This window comes from Eulemur rufifrons, chromosome 7, assembly GCF_041146395.1.
Source record: "Eulemur rufifrons isolate Redbay chromosome 7, OSU_ERuf_1, whole genome shotgun sequence".
Lineage (NCBI taxonomy): Eukaryota > Metazoa > Chordata > Mammalia > Primates > Lemuridae > Eulemur > Eulemur rufifrons.
In genome coordinates this window covers 43926284-43938326 of record NC_090989.1, presented here as the reverse complement: position 1 = coordinate 43938326, position 12043 = coordinate 43926284, and the positions used below count along the sequence as shown (strand labels likewise).

Here is a 12043-nt window from a genome sequence, read left to right as displayed (position 1 = left end):
TCATTTTAGGTCCTTTTAAGCAAAAATGAGAAGACCTGGCCAATTTGCATTTAAATGGAGTAGCTAAGATCTCTCCCTATCCCATCCCCAATTTAAGCATAAATGGATCACCAGATGATATTGTTCTGTATTTGGACAAAAAAATACATTGACTGGGCACACTGCTGTATTCTCTCTAAAGAGGAAAAATAAGTTGAAAAGCAAATCCAATTGACTTATATTGCTGTTCAGATAAATCATATTCAACTTCAATTCTCAAACTTATCACAAACCATTCATACTACTCAGAAACAAAGACGAAAACATGCACAGCATGTAACAGTCTATCAGGCCAGCACTAAATTAGAAAATGCTGACATCATAGTTGTGTAACATTTACTTGCATGATAATAAAATATCTCTATGGAAATAACTATAAACCTCCTTGCTAGATTCCCATTAAAAACAGGATCTGTAAAATGATATTTTCCACTTATTAAAATTACTTTTAGACACCAGAAGCAAAAGCAGAACTCTATTTTTTGAGCAAAACGTTCTTAGCCTTTATTGGAATTACCTCTTTTAAAAATCTGATTATTCACATTTTGTTATAATTCCTATTCATAAAACCATATTCATGACCTACTAAAAAAAGTCTTTTTGACAGATTTCTGGAATGTACAATATTAACGCAGTTCAAGCCATGGCCTTTGATGGTTGTTACCATGACAGTGACATGGACCAGACTTCCTTCTCTCTGCACTCAGAAGAAGACTCCATGAGAGGAAAATCTACAGGCAGCCCCAGCACAGATTCATCTCAGATAAAGAGAAGAAAATCCCTAGGAGGACATGTTGGTAGAATCATTCTGGAAAACAACCATGTCATTGACACCTATTCTAGGATTTTATTTCCCATTGTGTATATTATATTTAATTTGTTTTATTGGGGTATATATGTATGAAAAGGAATTTTTAATGTACAAAGGTTGTATTAAAATCAGATGATGTTTTAAAAAACAACTCTTGAATGTGAATTGGACAGTACCAATTGAACTGGGAAAGAGCCAGTTGAATCTCTTGGCCTAAAGAAAATGTGAAGGCTGAATGATTTACATCTAGGAAAGAGTTTAAGGTCCTAGGAGAATTTGACTCCACAAATAAGAGTCATAGGCATGTATATTATGGGGAAAAAATTTTTCCATAGAGAAGGGCTTTGTAACTACTTCATCTGGACCCTCCTTCTATCTTAATGAAAATATTCTTTATTTAATTAGGGAATAAAGCTGTACTATGACGATAATTCAAGGATGTTTTGTTTCATAGTGCCAGCCCAGCGTCCAGAGCTAGCGGAGCTGAATCCTCCTAGGGAAGAACATCCAGTCGAGGTGGCACCACCCACACTCACACAGCTGCATCCCATGAAAAGCCTCCTTCTCCATTTCTAATTAAGTCTTTTATCTTTTTAAGTATTGTTTCATATGTTATTGAGTTCAATGGGGGGGGGAACCTAAACTTCACTCAATGTTCCCATTCTCATGTTAAATTAATACATCAATCATCAATAATAATATCTTGCATTTTGTAGATGAGGTATAGCTTCTTGGAGGCATTTAATTACTTTGTTCAAAAAATGTTTATTGATCATCTACATATGCCAGGCACTTTATTAAGTATTATGTACTGAAAAATAAATATGAGATAGCATTCGTGCCATCTCTGAGAGCAGAGCCTAGCAAGAGCAATGAACTAGTAGCTATGATAAATGTAATGAATGTTAAAATAGGGGCATATACATTGTGCTGGGTGAGTTCTGAAGGAGAGATACCAAAAGAAGGAGACGAATAGCCATGAAGGGATGTGAACTCTCAATTTATAAACAACTGGAGATGCTTCCAGATAGTGTATCAAGTAAAAAAAAAAAAAAAAATGAATGAAATTTAGGTATCCCATAATAATCCTTAGTAACTTTGGTTGAACCAAGTAAATCAGGTCAAGTGGGTATTAATTAAATGTTTGTCCAGTAGAAAAACCTCCAATGATTAGCCTTCTTTTTGCAGATCAGCAGTATGCAGGCCTTTGTGTTGAGTATTTTGTGAAAACAATTCAATTTAGAGAAAAGCCCTTGGCAGGAAATATAAAATATTCCCATTCCTATTTTGATTGCTGGCATTGAATTAAGAGAAATAAATTAAATAGTGTGTTACTTTCAGTGTATTTCATTTTATTTCACCATAAAGTAAACCAAAATGATTTGAATTATTTTATGACAAGTGAAGAGATAAATAACTTCCTGCTTGTTTACCAATAACATTGGTTTTGATTCTCTGTTGTGAATCACAGAGGGTTCTAGAAAAGTATCTTCCTTCTGGGTATAATAGATTAAATGAAAATTCTTTCTTTTTATTATGCCTTCCCTCATGGGCAGGATAATTCTGAGATACTTCATTCTATTTTCTTAATATAACTTTTCCAATTCTTTCAAAACTTCCTAAGGATTATATTTTTCTAGGATACTCTCCAAAACTGAGTTAATGTAACTTATTTAAACTCTTCTCCATTTCACTGTAGATAGACCATAAAAAAACTTTAAAATCATTTATTAAAATGGTTTTTAAGCTTGATTTTATAGGGGTAGTATTTTGGTATGATTATATTTTCAAAATAGAGCCCAGATTAGTATTTTAGATGGTTGAGAATTTATAGCTATTATTTAACAGAGTACTATAGTTGTATTACATTTCGGATTTTGACAAATTCTGTATATAGTTGATGTAACAAAAAAAGGGGGGACAAATATACAAATGGACAGAACAAATCTACACTGTTCCCTTCTTCCAATTCTCAGGTTATTCATATATTTCTGTTTTTTATATACTTTGAACTATGGTATTCAATATGTCTAATGCTTCCCCTGGGCATATTCATTTCATTATTTTAAATCAAATGCATCACTGAATGTATTTGGCAGTATAGGCTAGAAGAATGGGTCTCTATCACACTACACATATACTCAGCATTCCTCTTGAGGAGCATTAATGAACAATTGTTGGCCAATCAAACACAGCTTTTGTTAATGTCTTGAAATACAGGCATTGCATTCTTCAGTAATAAATGCCTGACACTGAGAAAATATGTTTACTGCTCATGGGAATTATTAGAGCATTCAGAATGAGCTCCTAGGATTTTAGCAAGTTTTCTTCTCAAATCAGTGTCTTGGGAAGACTCTGAAGACAGGGCTGTTCCTGCTAGCTTCATTTCTACTATGGAGCAACAAGATTTCTGGTTTGGTTCTTATTATAGTTCTAGAAGAATGAAACCACAGTTTACCTGAAAAATACATGAGTGACAGACAGCATATAATAGTTACTTCATTTTGATTTTCACTTCATTTACTGATCACAATCCTGAACAGACTGTGCGTGATTGTTCACTGAGGAATAAGCCCGGATAAAATGTGAGGATTTCAGAAAATAAGCTGCTTTCTAAGATTAAGAAAAAGCCAGCTAGCTCTGTAAACTGCCTAAATATAGAAATGGGCTATTTTATAGGGATTGCTCTGGAAAACCTATGAAAAGGTATATTTTAACCCAGTTTTATCATTTTTGTTCTGATTAGAAAATAGTTTCATTATAAAAATTAAAAATACTAATTGGCAAAAAATAAAAATCACCCACCCAGAATTAAACAGTTAATATTTTAATGTATATTTTTAGAGGTTTTTCTATGCATAACTTATATTTGTTCTAATGGAACCTCTGTGTATATAATTGCATTCATTAATTTAAGCACTTATATTGTGCCAAACACTGTGCTGTCTGCTGGAGATACAGTAACCAAAGATGGACATGGCCTCTAGTGTTATTGGACTTATCGTCCATTGGGGAAAGTATCTAATTTATGTCATTTGTAGCCAGATTTTCTTCTCTGGATTATAAAAAACTTTTGATGTTTTTTCCTGCAAACTAAATTTTTTTTGCTGCCGAGTAGTCCACTGAATGGGTGCACCATAGTTTACTTAACCCATCGCCACCTGTGGGACATCAGTGTTATTTCCTATTGTGTGCTATTATGATACAATGGTTTGCAATTAGTAACATAAAGAATATTTAGAAGAAAAATTATTTTAGGAACAAATGAAATTTCTAGCCATATTCAAATGTTAGCACTTCTTGTAGAAGCCTTGTTTGTCACTAGAACCTGCCATGTCAGACTCACTTACCTGTCTGCCCAGAAACTCTGGGGTATAGATTACTGTAACTGAAGAAGCTTTTTTTATTTTCAGTTAATTTTTCTGAAGCAGAGCCTTCTTATATATATCTGCTTGGCACTCCCTTTTTATAATGGAAGTTTGGGTATTGTATAAAATACTTATATTAAAAAAGTCCTACTTATTGAAAACTGGCTTCCTTCCATAACTGTTACTGCCACTGCAAGCCTTTGCCAACTTTCTAAGTAGCAGAAAAACTGAGATTACAAATATTTGCACATGAGTTGCCACAAAAATCATAATTTGTGACCGTATTATCTTAAACCTTGCAAGTCTTCATGGGTAAGGTCTATTATTCTTTATTGTGCCACTCATAAGCCTGTTCAAATCTCTCTCTCTCTGTCTCTCCCCTCCACACGCACACACACACTCCTATATATATAATTTTTTTAAACATGGAGATGAATGAGAAAAGCAATTATACCTAGTTCCATAATTCTTAAGGTCAAAAGTGCAATGCAATCAAACAACACCCTCAAAGAAGCAAGAAAAAGAGGTGGTAAGAAAATTGCTATTTCAACTACAATTCTGTACCTGGTGCTGCTGTTATTTCCTAGCAAGGCCTTAGGCAAAGCAATATTACACTCCAACTATCTCATTTTTGGAATGGAGCCAACCTACTCTTTCCCTGTAAACATTGCTTTAAAACACTATCATCCTATAATGTCCTGCTTAATTTCAAAGTTATTTGACTTTCCAACTGCAATTTGATTCTCCTCCAGATTTTATTCTATTTTAAAGAAACTGTAAAGATAAAATGCACTGGACATTTAAGGAGATGATTTTATTCAGGCTATTACAATAGGAAGAATATTAATTAATGAGGAACATCTCAAAGAAAAGAAAGGAGGCAAGAGCTTCAAAGAGGCAGGTGTCCAAGTGAGTCATATTCACTGAAGAACAATAGAGTAGGTCTTATCTTGGAATCTATGAGAGCAGGATGGTCTTTTCTCAGAATACAAAATGTTGGAGAAATTTCCAGACCTTTGCTACTTTCCAGGAATACATGCATTCATGGAGTTCAACATTGTCAAAATAACATTGTCAGTTTTTCTTCCATTTCAACCCCCTGCTGAATCATAATTTTTTTTTTTTTTTTTTTTTTTTTTTTTGGTCAGTGATAAGCCAAGTGTAGAGAGATTTCACAAAGTCACTAAGAAAAATTATAACAGTTTTCTTTTCAATGGATTGATACTTAATTTGTTGTAGGAAACATTGAACTACATTTTATTATCAGGTCAAAGGATGTGATATTACTTTTAATCCTAGGATCAATACAATTCATAAAAACTTATTTTCTGCAAGTGTTTCTTTTTTGTTTATTTTATTTAAAAATATTGAAAGGGTACAAATATTTTTGTTACAGGGATACCTTGTATAATGCTTAAGTCAGGGATTTTGGTGTGTCTGTCATCAGAATAGTGAATAGTGTTTATAGTACCCAATAGGCAAGTTTCTATCCCACATCTCCCCCCTTCTTGGTTTCCAATGTCCATTATATCTTTTTGTGCCTGTGCATACCCATGGTTTGGCTCCCACTTATTACTGAGAATGTAAGGTGTTTGGTTTTCTATTCCTGAGATATTTCACTTAGGATAATGGTCTCCAGTTCCATCCAAGTTGCTGCAGATGACATTATTTCATTCCTTTTTATGGCTGAGTAGTACTCTATGGGGTGTGTGTGTGTGTGTGTGTGTGTGTATGTATGTATACCACATTTTTTAATCCACTCATAAGTATTGATGGGCACTTAGATTTATTCCACATTTTTGCAATTGTGAATTGTGCTATGATAAACAGTCAAGTGCAAGTGCTTTTTATAAAACTACTTTGTTTCCTTTGGGTAAGTACCCAGCATCAGGATTGCTGGATGGAATGGTAGGTCTACATTCATTTCTTTGAGGAACCGCCATACTGTTTCCCGTAGAGGTGGTACTAATTTGCAGTCCCACCAACAGTGTATGAATGTTCCTATGTTTCTCCATCCACACCAGCATCAATTGTTTTTTGACTTTTTAATAATGGCAATTCTGATAGGGATAAGGTGGTATTTCATTGTAGTTTTAATTTGCCTTTCCCTAATAATTAGTGATGCTGAGCATTTTATTCATATGTTTGTAGGCCATTTCTCTATCTTTTTAAAAACTTCTGTTCATGTCATTTGCCCACTTTTTGATGGGGTTATTTGTTTTTCCTTGATGATTTGAGTTCCTTTTAGATTCTGGATATTAGTCCTTTGTCAGATGTATAATTTGTAAATATTTTATCCCATTTTGTAGTTTGTCTATTCACTCTCTTGATTATCTCATTTGCTATCCAGAAGCTTTTTAATTAAGTCATATTTATTTACTTTTGTTACTCCTATATTTGCCTTTGGGGTCTTAGTCATAAATTCTTTGCCTAGGCCAATGTCTAGAAGAGTTTTTCCTATGTGTTCTTCCAGAATTTTTATGGCTTCATGTCATACATTTAACTCTCTAATCCAGCTTGAATTAATTTTTGTATACAGTGAGAAGCAGGTGTTCTGCTTCATTCTGCTACACATGGCTATCCAGTTTTCCCAGCACCATTTATTGAATAGGGCTTCCTTTCACCAGTGCATGTTGTTATTGTCTGCTTTGTCAAAGATCTGTTGGTTGTAGCTATATGGTTTTATTTCTATATTCTCTGTTCTGTTCTATTTGTCTATGTCTCTACTTTTATACCAGTACCATGCTATTTTGGTTATTATAGCCTTGTAGTAGAATTTGAAGTCAGGTAATGTGATGCCTCCAGATTTGCTTTGTGCTTAGAATTGTGTTGGCTATCCAGGGTCTTTTTTGGTTCCAAATGAGGTGTAGGATTATTTTTTCTAGATCTGTGAAATAAGACATTGGCATTTTGATGGAAATTGCATTGAATCTATAAATCACTTTGGGCAGTATGGACATTTTAACAATGTTGATTCTGCCAATGCATGAGCAAGGGATGTTTTTCCATTTGTTTGTGTCATCTACTATTTCTTTCATCAGTGTTTTATAGTTCTCCTTGTAGAGATCTTTCACCTCCTTGGTTAAGAATATTCCTAGGTATCTTCTTTTCTTTGTAGCTATTGTGAATGGTATTGAGTCCTTGATTTGACTCTTAGCTTGACTGTTATTAATATATGTACATTGATTTTGTAATTTTAGACTTTGCTGAATTTATTTATCAATGCTAGGAGTCCTTTGGTGGAGTCTTTAGGGTTTTCTAGATACGAGATGGTATTGCCAGCCATCGGGGATAGTTTGATCTCCTCTTTCCTGATTTGGACATCCTTTATTTCTTTCTCTTGCTTGATTTCTCTGGCCAGGACTTCTAGTACTATATTGAATAGAAGTGATGACAGTGGGCTTGCCTAAGCTGATGTCTAAAAGAGTTTTTCCTACATTTTCTACTAGAATTTTTATGGTTTCATGCCTTACATTTAAGTCTTTTATCCATCTTGCATGAATTTTTGTATATAGCAAGAGATAGAGGTCCCGTTTCATTCTTCTGCATGTGGATCTCCAATTCTCCCAGCACCATTTATTGCATAGGGCATCCTTTCTCCAACAGATGATTTTATCCATTGCCATTAACATCATAACAGAATGAATAAGAACCATAGCAGTTTGAAAGACTAACAAAATGTGTCCACTTTGATTGGAATTGTTGCACAATATTAATAAGCAATATTTTACATTAATTAGTTCCACTGTGGTCTAAGAAGATATGTGGTATGATTTTGATTTTTTTGAATTTGTTGAGAACCTGTTTTGTGGACTAAGATATAATCAATCTTGGAAAATGTCCCATGTGCTAATGAGAAGAATGTATATTCAGTAGTTTTGGGGTAGAATGTTCTGTAAATGTCTGTTAAGTCCATTTGTTCTAGTATTTAAGTCTATTGTTTCTTTATTCATTTTCTGCTTCGATGATCTTTCTAGTTGTCAGTGAGGTGTTGAAGTCTGTTAAGATGCTAATGTTTATTTCTTTGCTTAGATCTTGTAGAATTGCTTTATGAATCTGGGAACTGGAGCTCCTGTGCTAGGTGCATATATATTTAGAATTATTATGTCTTCTTGTTGAATTGCTCTCTTTAACATTATATAATGACCACCTTTGTCCTTTTTTACCATTCTTGATTTAAAGTCTATTTTATCTGGTATGAGAAACCTGCTCAGTTTGGATTTCCATTTGAGTGGAATATTTTTCCCATCCCAGTGCTGGCTGCTTCTAGTCTACCATCTTGGCCCCTCCTCCACTATAAGAGTGTTTCAAATGCTTTCTACAGGATTGTGCTGCCAGTTGATCACTCCTTGCATTAGGCAATCAAAAGTAGATGAAGTTGTCATGTCATTAGCAAATCTTTTTAAATACATTTTCTATTGTGAAATAATAAGACTTTCTGAAGCTTGATATACAAGCCTGTGTCCTTTAAAAGTGACTTATAGGTTCCAGTATTTTCAAAACTAGGTAACTTAACAAGGCATCCTAAGAAAAAAAGAAAGTACTTGCACTCACGTTCATTTCTTTTACTTCATTAGAGAACATTAAAGCAGGTGTTTCAAGTATTTTGCACTTCTAAGAAGTGCTAAAAACACAAACCCACACATCAAATAAATTTTTGGAGCAATCACACTACCCTAAAATAACTTAAAATGTTTTTTGTTAATTAGGTTGTATCTTTGCTGAAGTCATATTTAAATTAAATATGAATCAATGGGAAAGTAGCCTCAGGACCAGCTATATAGCTTTTAAATAAATATACAGTTCAGGTAGACAGAAGAAAAGAGAAGGTTTTGTGAAAATGAGCTCTAATAATTGAATGCGATTGATAAAGATAATATGAATTAGAAGAAAGAAAAATAAGACAAAGAAAAGTGTAGAAGCTAAAAGTGTAGTTGGTCCACAAAATTACCTCCTCAAAGTCCCATAGTATATATCTTGGAGGAAGATTTGGATTTGAATGTAGAATAAATTATTTGATTATTTTGGATAATGTTCTGGTCTAGATTAATGTAATTAGATGATTATTGCTCATTTGTATAAAAGATGGTGTGCCTCTGGGCTATCAGAGCAATTAATTGCAAGTTGGTCACCAAGTAATCAATACAACATGACATCTTGACTGAAATAATCATTAATCATAATAATAATTTCAATTACTCAAGTTCACATTACTTGCTTCTATCATAATATTACCATTTATCATATACAAGATGCTATATGGGATTTAACAGTAATGCCTCTCAGGTGAATAGCTTTTTACCGTTTTAAATGCTTTTGCTTACTCTATCTCACCTGAGGCTCACAGCAGCTTTCTGAATTAGGAAAAATTAACTACTTTTAAAATGAAGAAACAGAGGTCCAAAGAGAGTATTAATCGATCAGCAGTATGGGTGCTATGGTCTGAATGTTTGTGACCGCCCCCAAAATTTGTATGTTGAAACAGAATCATGAATGTGATTAGGAGGCGGGGCCTTTGGGAGGAGATTAGATCATGATGGTGAAGCCTTTAGGAATGGGATTAGTGCTCTCATAAAATAGCCCCAGAGAGCTGCTTTGCCCCTTCTACTAAGTGAGGATGCAGCTAGAAGGTGTCATTTGTCAACTAGAGAGCAAGCCTCACGAGGCACAGTGAATTCCAGAATCTGCTGGCATCTTGATCTTGGAATTCCCAGGCTCCAGAACCGTGAGAAATAAATTTTTATTGTTTCTAAGACACCCAGTGTATAGTATTTCGTTATAGCAGCCCAAACTAAGACAATAGGCCTTTAAGTGCCAGTTCCACTATTCAATAGCTGTGTAATTTTGAGCAAGTTATTTAACCATAATGTGCCTCAGTTTCCTTACATGAAAAAGTTAGGCTAATGATAATGGTACAAATATTAAAGTCACATGGAAGAAAGAAATTACTTAGATCTTTTCTGGATCAAAGTGCATACACAGAGGGCGCCAACCATTCACACTGTTCAAAACAATGCTTGTGCTTCCTGGAGTTGTGCAACAGGGCAGCACTATAAAATAAAACAAAGTTTTCAAACAAAAATACAATTATTAATCATTTTACAAGTTCTTTGATGTTTATAGAATAAATGAATGAATGATTCCACCCAGACAGACTTTTCTTCTAATACCCTAAGGAAATCGGTGCTCGGACCCTGAGGCTTATGGAATTTGAGAGCCAGTAGAGACATCACAGTACCGCTGGTGCAAGCTCACTTTACAAATGAGGAAAGTGAGTGTTAGCAAAAAGAGAGTTTTCCAAGTTCATACACTTGGCCCCTCCAGAAAGAGATTTAATAACCATAAAAACTGTGTTCACACACTATCATTCTTAGGTTCTTTGCACTCAGTGTCATTCTGATTAGAGGAGGAGATAGGACAGGGATGCACTTTTGCAGCCTGACATCCAGGCTGAACAGGCCTGGTGGGGAGCCACAGTGAGGTGGCTAAAACCCAAAAGCTCTACAAGAAGATCATAGAACAGAAACACAAACTTGGCTTTGAAAAGAGTCTTTTAACAAAGCTACCCAAGGGTATGAACATCAAGCACCTCTGCAGGAGTTTAACTTATTTGAAAAATAATCAGGGATAAGTCTATTTCAGGATTTATGCCCAAGACAAGGCACGGAAGGAATTCTCTCCTCTCTCTTGTCTCCTTGGCATCTCATTCCCAGGATCCAGAGGAGGATCACTAGTCACTAGATTGATTCAGAAATCTGGAGGCTTCTATAGGCTTTTCTGGGTAGAACTGAGGAGCCACCATCTATGACATTGTTTTCATGAGAAAACTAATTATGGAAATAAAATAACTGACTTTTTAATGAAGTTTTGGAATAAGTGGGGACTGGATAGCAGTCTGCTTCTTGTCCTCTGGAAATACTTTTAAATTCAATGGACTAAAAACAAAAAAGACCAAAAAAAAATTTTTTTTAAGTACTAGAAACAGTGCAGTAGGAATGCCATAGATTCTAGAACCCTTCTGGGCAAGAAAATGGACCATTCCCCGCTCCCACGCCATCCAGATCTTAAGCTTTTTCTTCCTCCTCCTTTTCTTTACAGACATTATAGGCAGTGTTTAGGTCTGAAGATGGAATAATCATGACATTTTTTGCTTGTCACGCTAAGAAATCTGGATTATAAGGAAAATATCAGAGAGAACATATTGAAAGACTAATTTTGCATCAGGAGAGCCTCTATACAATGATTTTCCACAGCAGAGCTGACTTCAATGTGTACTTTAGTTCTGTTAGACATCCTTAGGGCTATTCTATATGATGGAAAATGGTCTTTTGTGTTGACACTGGAATTTTTTTAACGACAGACACAAAGAACCGCTTTTACAAGTGCCAGACATTTGTGAGAATGTACCATTTTCTGAAACCCCATAGCATCAATGTTGTTCTATATTATCTCTAGTAGTTTTGAAGCCAAAATAAAGAGCAAAATACATTACCAGTATCATGTCAACTAGAATTTTTTGTTTGTCTTGTAGTCTTTTCTGAAAGGGCTAAATTTGACATGTACCCCGAGTTTTTCTGACTGGAACCTGACAGGAACCTTGCTGGTCACAGTGGGCGACAGTAACACAGTGATAAAGAGTCAACAGTTGACTGGTTTGGTGGCTCCAGTCTTGTTTCTGCAACTTCCTAGCTGTGTGACCTTGTGCAAGTTACTTAACCTCTCCTGACTCAGTTTCCTTAACTGTAAAATGGAGGTAATTACAAGGTTGTGGTGAGGATGAAGTGAGGAGTCTACAAAACACCTAGCATGATGCCTACAGACAGAA

At 34.8% G+C, this 12043-nt stretch overlaps 1 protein-coding gene across 2 annotated transcripts in view; it reads left to right on the top strand.

Moving 5' to 3' along the window:
* The window catches only part of GABRR3 (gamma-aminobutyric acid type A receptor subunit rho3), a 46189-nt gene extending 45158 nt beyond the window's left edge, over positions 1-1031 (top strand). For both annotated transcript variants that reach the window (XM_069472479.1, XM_069472478.1), the window contains exon 9: positions 647-1031. In XM_069472479.1, the coding sequence (XP_069328580.1) occupies positions 647-943 (297 nt within the window). In that variant the 3' untranslated portion in view covers positions 944-1031. The remainder of the gene's footprint in view (positions 1-646) is intronic.
* The last annotated feature ends 11012 nt before the right edge of the window (positions 1032-12043 follow it).